At 35.6% G+C, this 13,838-nt stretch overlaps 1 protein-coding gene across 1 annotated transcript in view; it reads left to right on the forward strand.

Annotated features, from left to right (window-relative positions):
• Positions 1 to 13,838, forward strand: part of VTA1 (vesicle (multivesicular body) trafficking 1) — a 28,137-nt gene that overhangs the window by 3,791 nt on the left and 10,508 nt on the right. The window contains exons 2-5 of the mRNA XM_009882304.1: positions 1,906 to 2,033; positions 2,689 to 2,764; positions 5,435 to 5,546; positions 12,903 to 13,076. Coding sequence (XP_009880606.1) covers positions 1,906 to 2,033; positions 2,689 to 2,764; positions 5,435 to 5,546; positions 12,903 to 13,076 — 490 coding nt within the window. The remainder of the gene's footprint in view (positions 1 to 1,905; positions 2,034 to 2,688; positions 2,765 to 5,434; positions 5,547 to 12,902; positions 13,077 to 13,838) is intronic.

Genomic DNA, 13,838 nt, shown 5'->3' on the forward strand with positions numbered 1-13,838 from the left:
TCCTGTGCAAACCTCATGAAGTTCAACAAGGCCAAGTGCAGGGTCCTGCACCTGGGCTGGGGCAGTCCAAAGCACAAGTACAGGCTGGGTGGAGAATGGATTGAGAGCAGCCCTGAGGAGAAGGACCTGGAGGTACTGGTGGATGAGAAACTTAACATGAGCCAACCATATATATGCTCACAGCCCAGAAAGCCAACTGTATCCGGGGCTGCATCAGAAAGAGTATGGCCAGCAGGTCAAGGGAGGTGATTCTGCTTTCCACTCCACTGACTGCACTCTCATGAGACTCTGCCTGGAATATTGCGTCCACCTCTGGAGCCCTCAGCATACGAAGGACATAGACCTGCTGGAGCGAGTGCAGAGGAGGGCTGTGAAGATGATGAGAGGGCTGGAGAACCTCTCCTATGAGGAAGGGCTGAGAGAGTTGGGGTTGTTCAGCCTGGAGAAGAGAAGGCTCCAGGGAGACCTCAGAGCAGCCTTCCAGTATCTGAAGGGGTCATATAAGAACGCTGGAAAGGGACTTTTTACAAGGGCATGTAGTGATAGGACGAGGGGGAGTGGCTTCAAACTGGAAGACAGTAGATTTAGATTAGATATCAGGAAGAAATTTTTCACAGTGAGACACTAGAACAGGTTGCCCAGAGAAGTTGTGGATGCCCCATCCCTGGAAGTGTTCAAGGCCAGGCTGGATGGGGTTTTGAGCAACATGGTCTAGTGGAAGATGTCCCTGCCCATGGCAGGGGGTTTGGAACTGGATGATCTTCAAGGTCCCTTCCAACCTAAACCATTCTATGATTCTGTGAACTTACAAATTATGGTACACTCTCAAGAAAAAACAATTAAACTTTATATAACCCAAATACTTTTGAAAACTATGTAGAGTATGAGTTTCACAAAAATATTCAAATTTATAGTTCTATTTAGAAGGTTTATATTTCACTACTGAAATCAAGTAACTTTTCTGGCAACATTCTAAGTATTAAAAAATTGGCAGCAATCTAAAAAACATGGAAATGCACTCTGCATGATTAAATTTTCTTCACACGCACAATGAAAAATAACTGCTATTCAGAGATTGTTTTTTAAATCTTTTGGCAAAATAAAGGCTACAGGTTAGTATCATGCAGTGTTCCTGTTTTTGTTCTCTAAGGATAACCTGAGATTTCCTTATGTGCCAACAGTAAGCCTATTCAGAAGCTGTAAATCCACCTGTTGTAACTGTTAGAGGGTTGTTTGCTTTACTGATTTTTATTAGGAAACCTGAGGATTCTTGTACTCTAACGTCTTTGAAAAGAGGTCTTTGAATTGCAGTACACTGCTTACACTGGAAATTCCAGTAAGTCCATAGGTCACTAAACCGGTCATTGTAGGGCTCAAACGCTTTGAAAGATGTAATGAACTGCAGTGAAATAACCTTACAAGAGAGAAGATACATGATCACTGTGGTCTACAGTATTTTTATAAAGCATGCATTACTTTATCAATTGAACTGTGTCGAATCACAAATCAGGATTCAGACTGCTTGGTCTTTTGGATAGTAAGGGGAAAAATATCTGTAGCTGTTCCTTCACGATATTGTAGGTGTGTTTATTTTTAACAGGGTTGTTTTTTTGTTTTGTTTTGTTGGGGGTTTTCAAGTATTTTGTGATTGCAGATGGTATTCAGAGCTACATATTCATAATATTTCTCCTTCCAAAAGAATGTGCTTTCTCTTTAGCATGCTACTTTTAGCATTTGTTATGTTAGAAGCTGGAGATTTGTAAAATAATTATAGTGTATGTTGTTTCTTTTTTAAATTGGGTTTGACTTTGTCTAAATCAGCAGCTGCTTCTTGTGTCTGAATTAGACTGCAGAATTGCTAGGGTCTAATAAGGTAATTAATGTAATTTTTTAAACTTTTTTCAGATGAAAAAGCAATTTGGTGATAATGAAGCAATTACTCAGGAAATTGTTGGTTCTGCTCATGTGGAGAATTATGCTTTGAAAATGTTTTTGTATGCAGACAATGAAGACAGAGCTGGGCAATTTCATAAGTAGGTGAAAATCTTTGGGTTTGTTATCTGAATTAAGTTACTGGTCAGGAAATTTGAATATCCAAACTCTTTTATTTGACTGGAAACAAGAATTGGGCCTTAATGCATTCATTTCTCTTTCAGAAAACTTTGTTCCTACTTCTAAGTCTCTAACTTCACACATTAACTGGTATCCTCCTCGTGTTCTTTAAAAGGTTGCTCACCTACTGGGCAAGCCTTCTAAAACCCCAGACTAATATTGACCTTGAAATTAAGCATGTTATAGTTTCTATTGTCCAGTCATATTAAAATAATTGTTATATGTTATGGAGTTTGATTTACAGCAATTACTTGAGCACATCGATGACTTTGCTAGGATTTTTCTAAGATAATAGAGGATATCCTATATTGGACATTCCAAACTAGAAACTAAGTACAGAACACCTGACCACCTTTAAAAAAATACTGAAAACTTTCTGCATAGTAGTCAGGAGACTATTCAATATATTGCTAAATTTAAACATTGTGCAGTAAGTTCTGTAATATCAGATTAAAAGAGAAAAGGCTGGCAATGATTGGCTTGAAATAAGCCAGTATGATCTAAAATGCCAGCTTCTAAAATGGCATCCTGAGTGACTGACATTACAAAGTTAATGAAATGTGTTCTTTTTCACAGAAATATGATAAAGTCCTTTTATACTGCAAGTCTCCTGATAGACGTTCTAACAGTATTTGGGGAGCTTTCTGAAGAGGTAAGTGTTAGGGATATCAGTGTATTATCTGATTGCTTTTCCTAGCACAGGTGCAAATTACAGGTTTATTTCTGTAAGGTTGTTTTTATAATTTGTGAATATGAACTTCGAAGAACATAGGTGAACATTGTATAGTCAAATACATGTTAGTAAGTCATAAGGAGTTAAGTATTTCAACAAATTATATGTGAAATATTAGATAACTGTTATCTTTTAGAAGATGCTTCATGACTTAGGTATAAGAAATTCAAAATCTGATTATTACTATGGAAAACATAGCATTACGTTGAGCAAGTAGGAATGATTATAGGGAAAAATGATGCAAGGTTCCTGGCTTTTTCCACCTTCACTTTTTTCACCCTGCAAGCAAGAACTTTAGTGGTAGTAATTGAGGTGGAACTGTATACAGTTTTAGTTAGAATAAATATTTTTGGGTTTGCAACAAACCCCACTTTTAAAAGGTGATATGTTAAGTTGGAAGAACATGAATTTACTTCACGAAAAATGGCTTGCTCTCTGGCCATTAGGACATGAATGTTTTAATTCAAATAATTATCTGCTAAAGTAACAAATATGTTGCTTTTCATGGCAGGTAATTTTTTAGTGAAAGAGGTATTCCAGAATTGGCTGAATTAATCTCAGATAGAGAGAATCAGGTACTCTTAACAAAGTATTCCTTATTCTCAAAATTAAAAGTGAGGTTTCCTTGCTAAATTAACTAGAAGCTCATTTTGAAAATGTAATAATATAGTTGATAACGTCTGGAAAAGAAAAAAAAAATTGGAGAAAGCTGCTATTGGCTCATAAAGAAAAGGAATTGTTAAAGGAATGTTGAAATACCTGGAAAAATAAATAAGAAACAGCAATGATGCTAAACAATCTGAGACAAAATCAGGAAGTGCTTATCATGTAAGTGCTGAATATGTCTCAGAACACCTAAATCCACACAGGTAGTCTACAAAATTTATTTTTTTTTCCTCACATGGTTGAGTGTTATAGGCTTCCATGCTTACAATAGCAAGCTAGAGATAACCATTATACTGTTGCTCTCTACCCTATTCTAGATGACAGTGCAATAGACTTTGTGAAGGACAATCTGGAATTCCAGTTTATTAATTCTCAAAAACTTTGGATGCCAGTTCAGTCAGAACTTTTAAAGGAGATTATTCTGTCTACCTCAGTTTCCAAACCACTTTACCTGTCATTATTACTGTGGAAATTTGAGTTCACTCAAAAGCCAATTCAGTCTAAACCACGACACCAAGTACCTTACAGGAGATTATGTCAATGTGAAGCATGGTATCATCCTGCATTTTTCACTTCATCAAATTATTCCGCTCATCCTTCCACATTTCTCATCTCTTGTTTATTTTCAGCTTTATTCCTTGAAATATATAACCTCATAACTGTAAGATCTGGTTATTTATCTTAAAACTTTTTACATAGTAATTGAGTTGCATAATAAGTTTAAGATTTCTCTTAACAATTGAGAACTCTTCCTGGATTAAAAAGCCACTATTGTAACAGTCCCAGGAGATATAAAGTGGCCAATCTTCATTTCATGTTTTGACATATTAAACTTGCACCCAAAACCAGTAAAGTATATTTTAAGAAATGAAATGGAAAATCTCAAAATAGGTGAGATCCTGACATTTATTTCAATCACCCGTGTTTTGTTGGAAGAAGAATCTGTGAAAACCCAAGTGAAATGCTTTTGATCAATTCCTGTTTTCCCAGAAACTGAAAATAGTGAAAAATCATGTTGGTTTGGGGTTTTTTTTAAATACTGAAGTTACTACCACATTTTTTTCAATTTCAAACTGCTACTGTGGCAATGGAAATGGAATCAGAAAGGCAAGCAGCAGATTCGCATCTCACTGCTCTTGCTTCATATTGACACCATTTCAGAAGATGTGTTAGCAAAAAATTATATTGACTGTCAATATAGTAATTTTTTTTGAGAAGTATTAATATGTTTTCTCATAACTGAACTATTAAACTTGTCATTAACGGTTTATTTAAAGTCATTATTATCACATACCTTTGCTCTGCAGGTAGTATTGCTAAATTCCTTCATCTGATTTTTAGCTATGTTGTGAACATATTAAATTGAAATATTGTATGTCCTAGAATATCACCCACACACTACATTAATCTGCAACTACAGCAGCTTGTCTGTATTCATGCTTTTAAATACATTTTTAAAATTTAAAATAATGTATTTAGGAAAATAATGTATTATTGATCAGCAGGAGTAGCATTTTAAGTTTCAAATATTTATATCTAAAGTAAGTAATCATCTAGGTTTACGGAGATAGGAGGTTTTATTTATTATTTTACATCAGTAATTACTAAACAGTGCTCCATCTTTCACACTAGATGGTCCTGGTATAATTTATTTCCTTTTCCTGACATGCTGCACTAATTAAAGATCGCCACGTTTTCTTTTCATGCTGAGATCCTGTTACAGCTTTTCTTTTTATATTATTTTTAAATTCACTGATTAATTTCACGTGTTGTTTATCTCTAAGGGGTGTCAAATGATATCAGAGAAAGCAGTTTGGTTTTATAATCTCTTTTCAGAGTAGAAAACCTGCTTGTATTTCTGTTTTGAATGCATTAATTTGCAGAAGCGAGTAGTTAAAACGGCTGCCCTTTTCCCTTCCCCAGAACGCCCAGCACAGGAAGTACGCCAGGTGGAAGGCAGCGTACATTCATAACTGCTTGAAGAATGGAGAGACTCCTCAGCCTGGGCCTATTGGAATGGAAGGAGAGAGCTTCGGTATGTGTTTCCCTTTTCTTTTTAAAAGAGCGGATGGCTGGGCCAAGACTAAAGTGGTGGTATGCACAGTTCTTCAGGGAGCGCCCCACAGGAAGCACAGCTTCTCCGTTCAATGTTCCATTCACGATGGGTGCCTTGTGCTTTTTCTTTTCTGCTTCTACTGTTATTTTTATTGGACCTTACTATTTGATTGACTTACTTATTAAAATAATTTTCTTTTCTTTCCTCTGTAGTGGAGATTGCTGTTTTGAGTACAGCTACTAAGAAGGCAGTGTCACCTTTTGGCCAGAACCATGCCTTTCATTAATGCTACCCACAGTCCTTTGAAACATGTTCTGTAAATTTATGATCCCTTTGCCAGTTTATCCTCTCTCAGAAGTTAAATAGGAGGCAAAAATGGTTTGATCATAGATGAATTTAAAGCGAACGACTGATAGTATGTAATACTATCCTCCCCATGTAATAATGTGGTTTTCAAAACGGATTTATGGCCTACTCCTTTTAGGTTGCTTTTCCTGCCACTTTCTCACTCATCCCCCCTTTCCTGGTGTTTTTAGTTACTCCCTGTGTTGTTCTGGCTACCTGACTTTCCTGTACTGGATTCCTCGAAGTTACCTCCTTAACCATTAGATAAAAAGTGATTTCCAAGGACACCCACTTAGCAAAATGAATGTTTATCAGAACAGGTTGTTTTAAACCAACCAAATTGTAACTTCTGCTGCCTTCTGTTTAATGCACTCAGACCTGTCTAAACTCTGCTGCTAATTTATAAGTCTTAGCTCTTCAGTGAGAAACTTTAGGGACATCCAAACCTTTCTCATTTAGAGCTTTTTGAAAACAGACACCACCACTGTGAGCAGACACAAACTAGCCTCTCCATGAAGTAACAGAACACGTACTAAGCAGGCTCTCTCTTACAAGAGCACACAGATCACATCCTAAGCTATTCTGAGAAAGGCAGCTCCATTCTCTTATTTCATTATGTGTATTTTTACTAAAAATAACTAAACAATCAAACCAGAGCTGCCATATTATTTTTAAACTTTATAAATGTCACCCTGTTTCTAAAGGATAGATCCACAGACTTCACAGGTATGTGAGTTTTTGTGAAGTCAAATGAAATAACGTTCAAAACTTTTCATTAAACTGCTGAAACAGATAATAATATTACTGTTCTGTGTATAAACTGATCATGCTTTTCAGTTATTGATAAAAGCAAAATATATGCAAAAATAATTTGTTTCTGTTAAAAGTAAAAAAAAAGTGAATAAAAGCGTGGGTGCCAATTACAATTTCTTTGCAGTTTCCTGGCTAAAATACTGTTTGGATATTAATACTCTAGAAACACGGCGACATAAGTAAATTCAAGTATTTGTGAACAAATGATGAGTGTGATACAATTTGATTTCAAAGCTACCAGTTTATTCTTGTTACTATGTTTTCCTTACCTAAATATGCCCTACAGCCTTAATTACTGGAATGGCTGTCTTACCAATCTAGGTACAGCTATATTTGAAGTGAAGTATTAGCAAAGTAATTTCTTCTTTGACATACAATCTTTTCCAAGGCAATTTTCTTAACTGCTGGTGCAGCTATAGCGAGAGAGACTTAGGATGATCAGAGGGCTGGAGCACCTCTCCTATGAAGACAGGCTGAGAGAATTGGGGTTGTTCAGCCTGGAGAAGAGAAGGCTTCAGAGCATCTTTCCAGTACCTGAAGAGGGCATACAGGAAGGATGGGGAGGGACTCTTTATCAGGGAGTGTAATGATAGGACGAGGAGTAATAGTTTTAAATTGAAAGAGGGTAGTTTTAAGTTAGATATTAGGAAGAAATTTTTTACTGTGAGGGTGGTGAGACACTGGAACAGGTTGCCCAGAGAGGTTGTGGATACCCCATCCCTGGAGGTGTTCAAGGCCAGGCTGGATGGGGCTTTGAGCAACCTGGTCTAGTGGGAGGTGTCCCTGCCCATGGCAGCAGGGTTGGAACTGGATGATCTTTAAAGGTCCCTTCCAACTCTAATGATTCTATGATTCTGTGCAACTCCAGCTGCAAACATCACCACGTCTTTGTAAGCCAAATTGCACCGGTTTGATAATTTAATGGAAAAAACGTGGGAAAAAATCTTTTGTTATAGTGAATGTAATGAATCACGCAATTAAATACTTTTAGCTTTAAATGAGTACTCTTTAGTGCTCTGACTTAGTGTGGTAATGTTTACAGAGCTCACCTGATTATGTGACATGAATTATGAATTCTAAATAATTGTAAACATAGAATTTCTGAGCAAAGTATTACTTTTGCTAAAAATCTGTGTAAGCAGGTTGTGTAGAAACAGTAATTGTTCCTCAGCAGCCACAAACAGGCTCTTTTTTGACTTGCTCAAGGCTGCAAGAGAAACTCTTGTAGGAGGGAAGGTAGAATTCAGATGTAACTCAAATCCTTACTATTCATTGCAGGTCATTACAAGCATTAGTGTGAATAGGCGAAGACTTTCGTTAAAAAGCTATGTCTACAACTTAAAAGGGATGCAAATGATGAGTGAACCAAAATTTTCACATCCTTATTGATAGGAAGCCTGCATTATAAACTGGAAGAGGGCAGGTTTAGATTAAACATTAGGAAGAAGTTTTTCACTTTAAGGGTGGTGAGGCACTGGCACAGGTTGCCCAGAGAGGTTGTTGAGGCCCCATCCCTGGAGGTGTTCAAGGCCAGGCTGGACGTGGCCTTGAGCAACCTGGTCTAGTGGGAGATGTTCCTGCCCATGGCAGGGGGGTTAGAACTCGATGATCTTCAAGGTCCTTTCCAACCTAAACCATTCTATGATTCTATGATATCTTTTTATTTGTTGAATTGTATTTCCTGTAGTTAGAGAATTTCTTACACTCTTTTATTTGCTAAGCAGTGAAATGAAGAATACTTTTTGATGTTTATTTTTGAAAATTAACTCCATAGTGTAGATATCCGTAATGCTTTACACAACCAAGACAAAAATTTTATGCAAATTAATTTTTATTAGAAGAACCAGTAAAAAAAGTGTCAATTCTTGCTTTGTGCATCCTAAGAAGAAAAGCAGCATTGTTTGAATGTACGACTGAACCTTCCCCATTCCTTTCTGCTTGCTCATTTTCTTCCTCCCCTTGCAAGTGGAAAAAGTCTGTTTAAACAGAGTGAAACTAGGTCTCTGCAGCTTGACAAATTACCATTTTTTTCCGAAGTGTTATTTTCTTTGTGATTCTTGAAAACCATACTGTAACTCTTGGAGATGTTTTTACAGTAACATAGGCATGCTTTATGTAGTTCTGTTGTTGGATTTATGGATGCTTTTGTCAGGATGCCACCATGGAAACCTTAAAATGACATGCTTGATTTATTAATGCAGTTGGAATACAAGTCTTAGAGTACACATAAAGGTTACTTAGCAGTAGCCCTAGGTCATCTGACAAGATTTCATACTAATTGAAAAAAATTAAAAATGTTCATTTCAAATATGAAAAAGTTCCTAAATGCTCATGGTATAACCATAGTAAAATACATTAAATGTCACCACTTTCATTGCAATATATAATACATATTCTACATTTATATTACGGAATTCCAGGAAACCTTTATAGTCCCAACTAGTAGAAAGAACAGTGTATGAAAAGTTGATGGATTTTTGTGTCAATTTCTCGATGTTGTGGAAAAAATATAGCTATATATGTATATATTTTTTAAAAAGCAATTCCAATAGACCTTATGTTGTGCATCTTTTAGCAACATCTCAAGCTAACGAGAAATAGTGCAGCAGAATGAGAAAAGGAAAATGTTTTGAAATTATAATTAATAGATCATCTTTTTAATTCTCTAGACTCCAACAAAAATAGGAGTCCAGAAAATTGGAGGAGTCAGGACTCCTTGAAAATAAAAATTTTGCTAGTTTTAAATTTAGTGATCTGGAATGCTGAAGTCAAGTCATAATCAGCGGTTTCTTACACTAGACAAGGGAATGCCATTAAGCCTCAAGAATCCTCTATTTATATGAAAGTATCTTTGGACCGTTGTTTATAGGGCCAGGAGTATTAGCCTTATTCCACAAAGTCTTGCTTTCGATAAATAAATAATAATTTAAAACAAACTAACTGATAGTGGGCTATACTCTAGCTCTGAGGAAAATATAAAGAGCACATGGATTCATTATGCTGGAATCCAAGCGCAAAGGCTGATGAGGTTCCAAGACAAGAAGCTCAGCTGGAGCTGAAACTGAATGCGAAACAATTGTGTCACTGTTTCACAGCCTAATATTTCAGCATTCTTAAGCAAATAGGAGGAACTTGAAATTCTCGGTTATTACTGCTTTATGAGAAATTAATTCTCCTAAGTTTTCTAGCTTTCATTCCCGTTCCCTGGAAAAGATTTGTTTTTCAATAATGTTATGGATATTCTAGCCGCAGAACTTAAAAACAGCTTGTTGACTTAAATGCTCTTTTCCAGCAGCCTGAAATCCTTTTATTTCACACTGCTGTTAAAACTCTTCACAAATACTGCAAGCGCATATCTCAAAAATGATTCTAATACTTTAATCTTTGATAAAGAATATTTTAAATATTTACTTTGCAGAAAGAATAGTTGCAATGCTTTGATGACATTTGGGCACTTTAAACACCTAAGAGTTAATTTAAACAAAGTTACTTTTATGTTTAATAGAGTTTAACATTTGCCAATTGCATAATGAGCAAATCAAACAATTGAGCTTGATCTTAATCTTTTGATACATATACCTCATTAAAAAGTATATCGCCCTTTTGTGAATTTGCCTCTTACAGACACTGTTATTAACGGTGGTCAGCACTTCTAACACTTTACTTGTTGGGGTTTTTTGTTTGTTTATAACATTGCCAGACTTTAACTGTTTTGAGTTCATATCATCTATGACCAGTATTGCCTACAGCATCACGCTTTTACAGGAGTGACTAGAGAACTATCCAGTGAGGAAGTTTAAAGCTGAATCTGAGAATGTGTTGGAGAGAAGAGCGGGAAATAGTGCAAGACAGACACAAGTATGGGGCAAGGGGTTGCAGATACAGGATATGAAGTCCTCGTGCAGAGGGAAATCAGAATGGGACTGAAGAGCCATATCAGGGCAACAGGAGGATGCAGGGAGCAGAATAAAGGAATAAATGCGTTAATGTTTTAAGTCTGGGCAAGAATTTAAAGGTTGAGATACAAAGTACAACGAAATCATATTTTCTCCCACTCCCTCATTCTCAAAAGTGGCTTAGCAATTTTTACAACAGCTTTCCCAAAATACTAGGTTCAGGCAGACACCCAGCATGAAAAATCCAACTTTGTGATACAATTTGACCAAGCTATAAATAATTGATAACAGTGTTAAAAGTAAACTTGGGCAGCCTTAGCTTCAGACAGCATGATGAGTGTTGTGTGTAACTATTTCCTTAATCTTCTGTATGGTAAGTCTCTGGAATTTTGTTAAACTAAATTTTACTTTGAGACTTTTAAAATAATTTTTTGCTTAACACCAAAACCACTGAAAAATATAGTATTTGAGCAATGGATTGTTCCTACCATTACATTATTATTTAAAAGGTAGCATATGTGGTGTTTACTTCTTAATCTCACTTTTTTTTGCCAGCTTTAACACATTTAATTTTACTTCCATGCATGTTAACCACATGATATTGCAGTATGAGTTACTAGCGAAAAATACATTAAAGGAAAAATCTGGCACTTTAAGATATCCATTGCCTTCCAGAAATCTGCCAGATGTTTGTTTGCATATGTCAGAAATAGCTTCATAAAGCCACAGCCTGAATTACTGGTTGCAGCAAGTGAAAGTAATTTTCACAAGAATAACATACATTTTACCATGTTCTGTGTTTTTATATTTAATTTTACTAGCAGTGCTTGACACTCCTGACAGAAATTTGCTTCTAGGTTTCTTTACTTTTTAATACTTTTAAATAAAGATTCTTGGTATTAGACTGTGGATTTGGAGAATTTGTTAATTTATTAGTACTTGGGTGTTCTGAATGAAAGTAAACTACTACAACTTTGCAATATAAAACACAAATGTATTCTTTAATTGTGTATTTATTAAAGTCCAGTAAAAATGTCCTAATGACAATACTGTTTATTTTAGTCTGCATTGTAGCCTTTTATTCTAGTAAATAGTATTGTGAATTAGAAGGTGTTTAGTCATTTTTTAGTAAAGGTAGAACTTTTTCTGGGAGGAAGATTACCTTACATGGGAAAAATTCTGATATTTGTAATAATAGACTTTAATTATTAAGCTGTAGAGGTGTTTGCATAACACATAATCTTGTAGAGTTGAAGATCAGTGTGGATTTCATAAAGAAAAAACATCTCTTTTGCCACCTCTAGACACATACAAGTGTTGTGTTCCCATATTTGTTTTGGTCCCTTTCAAGAACTGGCTGTTAACGATAAAGCCATTCCCAAAACTGTGCTCGTTCCACCTGACGTTATTGATAGAGATTAACACATACACAGTAAAACAAATCAGCTTTTTAAAACTGAACTAAATTAATGTATTCCAGGATTCAAATTAAGCAGAAATCAACCATATTCTAAATTATCTGTGTTGTTAGTATAATCAAATTGGACCATTACTTTTGCAGCCTTCAAAGCAACACTGAATAAACTAGACCAGAACCTTAAGAAAATTACTAGATTGAAAATAATGTATATGTTCTTTGTACATACTATGTGATATATGGGACATTATTATTCTTATAATGCATTATGTACTGTAACTGTTCTAGATACGGTTATGACTTGGCTAAGCTGCATTTTGCTTTCTTGTTTGACATGACTTTCCCAAAGTTCCCCTTTTTGTTATTTATTTGTGGTTTGTTTAATTGATATGGGGTAAAGGATTGTCACTGTCTTTTTATGAAGAGTTTGTAAGGTAAATAGTTTTCCATATTCTGGTTTATAGATATATTAAAATATATATTACTGCATGTTTGTAGTATCTTGTTCAACAAATGTGGATGCAGTACACAGAGGTATAAAGGATTGTACTAATGGCTAAAATTGCTTTTATTGAGACCAGTAATGAGATCATCCTTCAATTTAAACAGAAGAGATCTTGAGTTTTTAGGTCATTTTAGGTCAAGAGTATTTGAGTTTCTAGGTCATTATCCTATGGTATGTTGCTTTTTTACTTTGTCAAATAGACCATAGGTGTTTTGAGTTGATAAATGATTTATTTCACACTGCGGTGGCAATTTTTCTGCTAACAAAAATTTGAAAGCAGGTTTTAAAAAAGCAGTCTATGTTTTCAAATGTTTGTACAGAAGAGTTGCAGTAATTCGTATTTTGTGTTGCCTTAGCAGATAGTGAAAGGGAAGAAGCAGGGTCATCTTCTCTCCATAGTGGAACAACTCAACCAACATCATCATCTACGTATGAAGCTAACAACATACCAACTAGTACTTACACTGGCATACATATACCACCAGGTGCCCATGCACCAGCCAACACTCCAGCTGAAGTACCTCATAACACAGGTATGTCCAAATCACACCCAAAAAATTCATGCCTTTATTGAGAGGCGATTTCTAGCCCTCTTTCCATTACATACAAAGTAAAATGATATAGGTATTCTATGGCAGAAGTAACTTCATAAATTAACATTGCAACAATGCCATTGGAAATATTTTATATGTTTTTATGCTTTTTAAAGTATGTAATTCATATTTTCGAGCGCTTTTCCAGAAGAGAGATATGGACTGAAAGAGTGACTATTCTTGCATACAGAACTGTTTCTTCTTCTCTAGAATCACGCATTGCAACTTCTATACTATAAAGCAGCATTTGAATCTTTCACTTGATAGATTAAATTATATTACTTCATTTCTTTTTTAGCTTTCCCTGTGCAGATAGACTGCTGTTCTTTATGTGGGAATATATCCAACCTAGTGTTGAAACTGTTACAAGACTATAACAATCATGCATGATGTACCATTCATAACTTTCTTCTATTTGGTTTATGCTCCTCTTCCCATGCAAGTACTGTAGTGTGATTGACCTCAAACAATACTGTTAATGGAAATTTTGTCTGTACTGCTAAACTTACTGGCTTCTGCATCCTTCTTATTCTGTCTCATTTTTGGACCAAACCCAAATTCTAAAAAATAATAGAATCATAGAATGGTGAGAGTTGGAAGGGACTTTTAAAGACCATCTAGTTCCAATCCCCCTGCCATGGGCAGGAACACCTTCCTCCAGACCACATTACTCAAAGTCCAGTCTAGCCTGGTCTTGAACGC

The sequence above is a fragment of the Charadrius vociferus genome, unplaced genomic scaffold, assembly GCF_000708025.1.
Source record: "Charadrius vociferus isolate BGI_N301 unplaced genomic scaffold, ASM70802v2 scaffold13, whole genome shotgun sequence".
In the NCBI taxonomy this organism is placed as follows: domain Eukaryota; kingdom Metazoa; phylum Chordata; class Aves; order Charadriiformes; family Charadriidae; genus Charadrius; species Charadrius vociferus.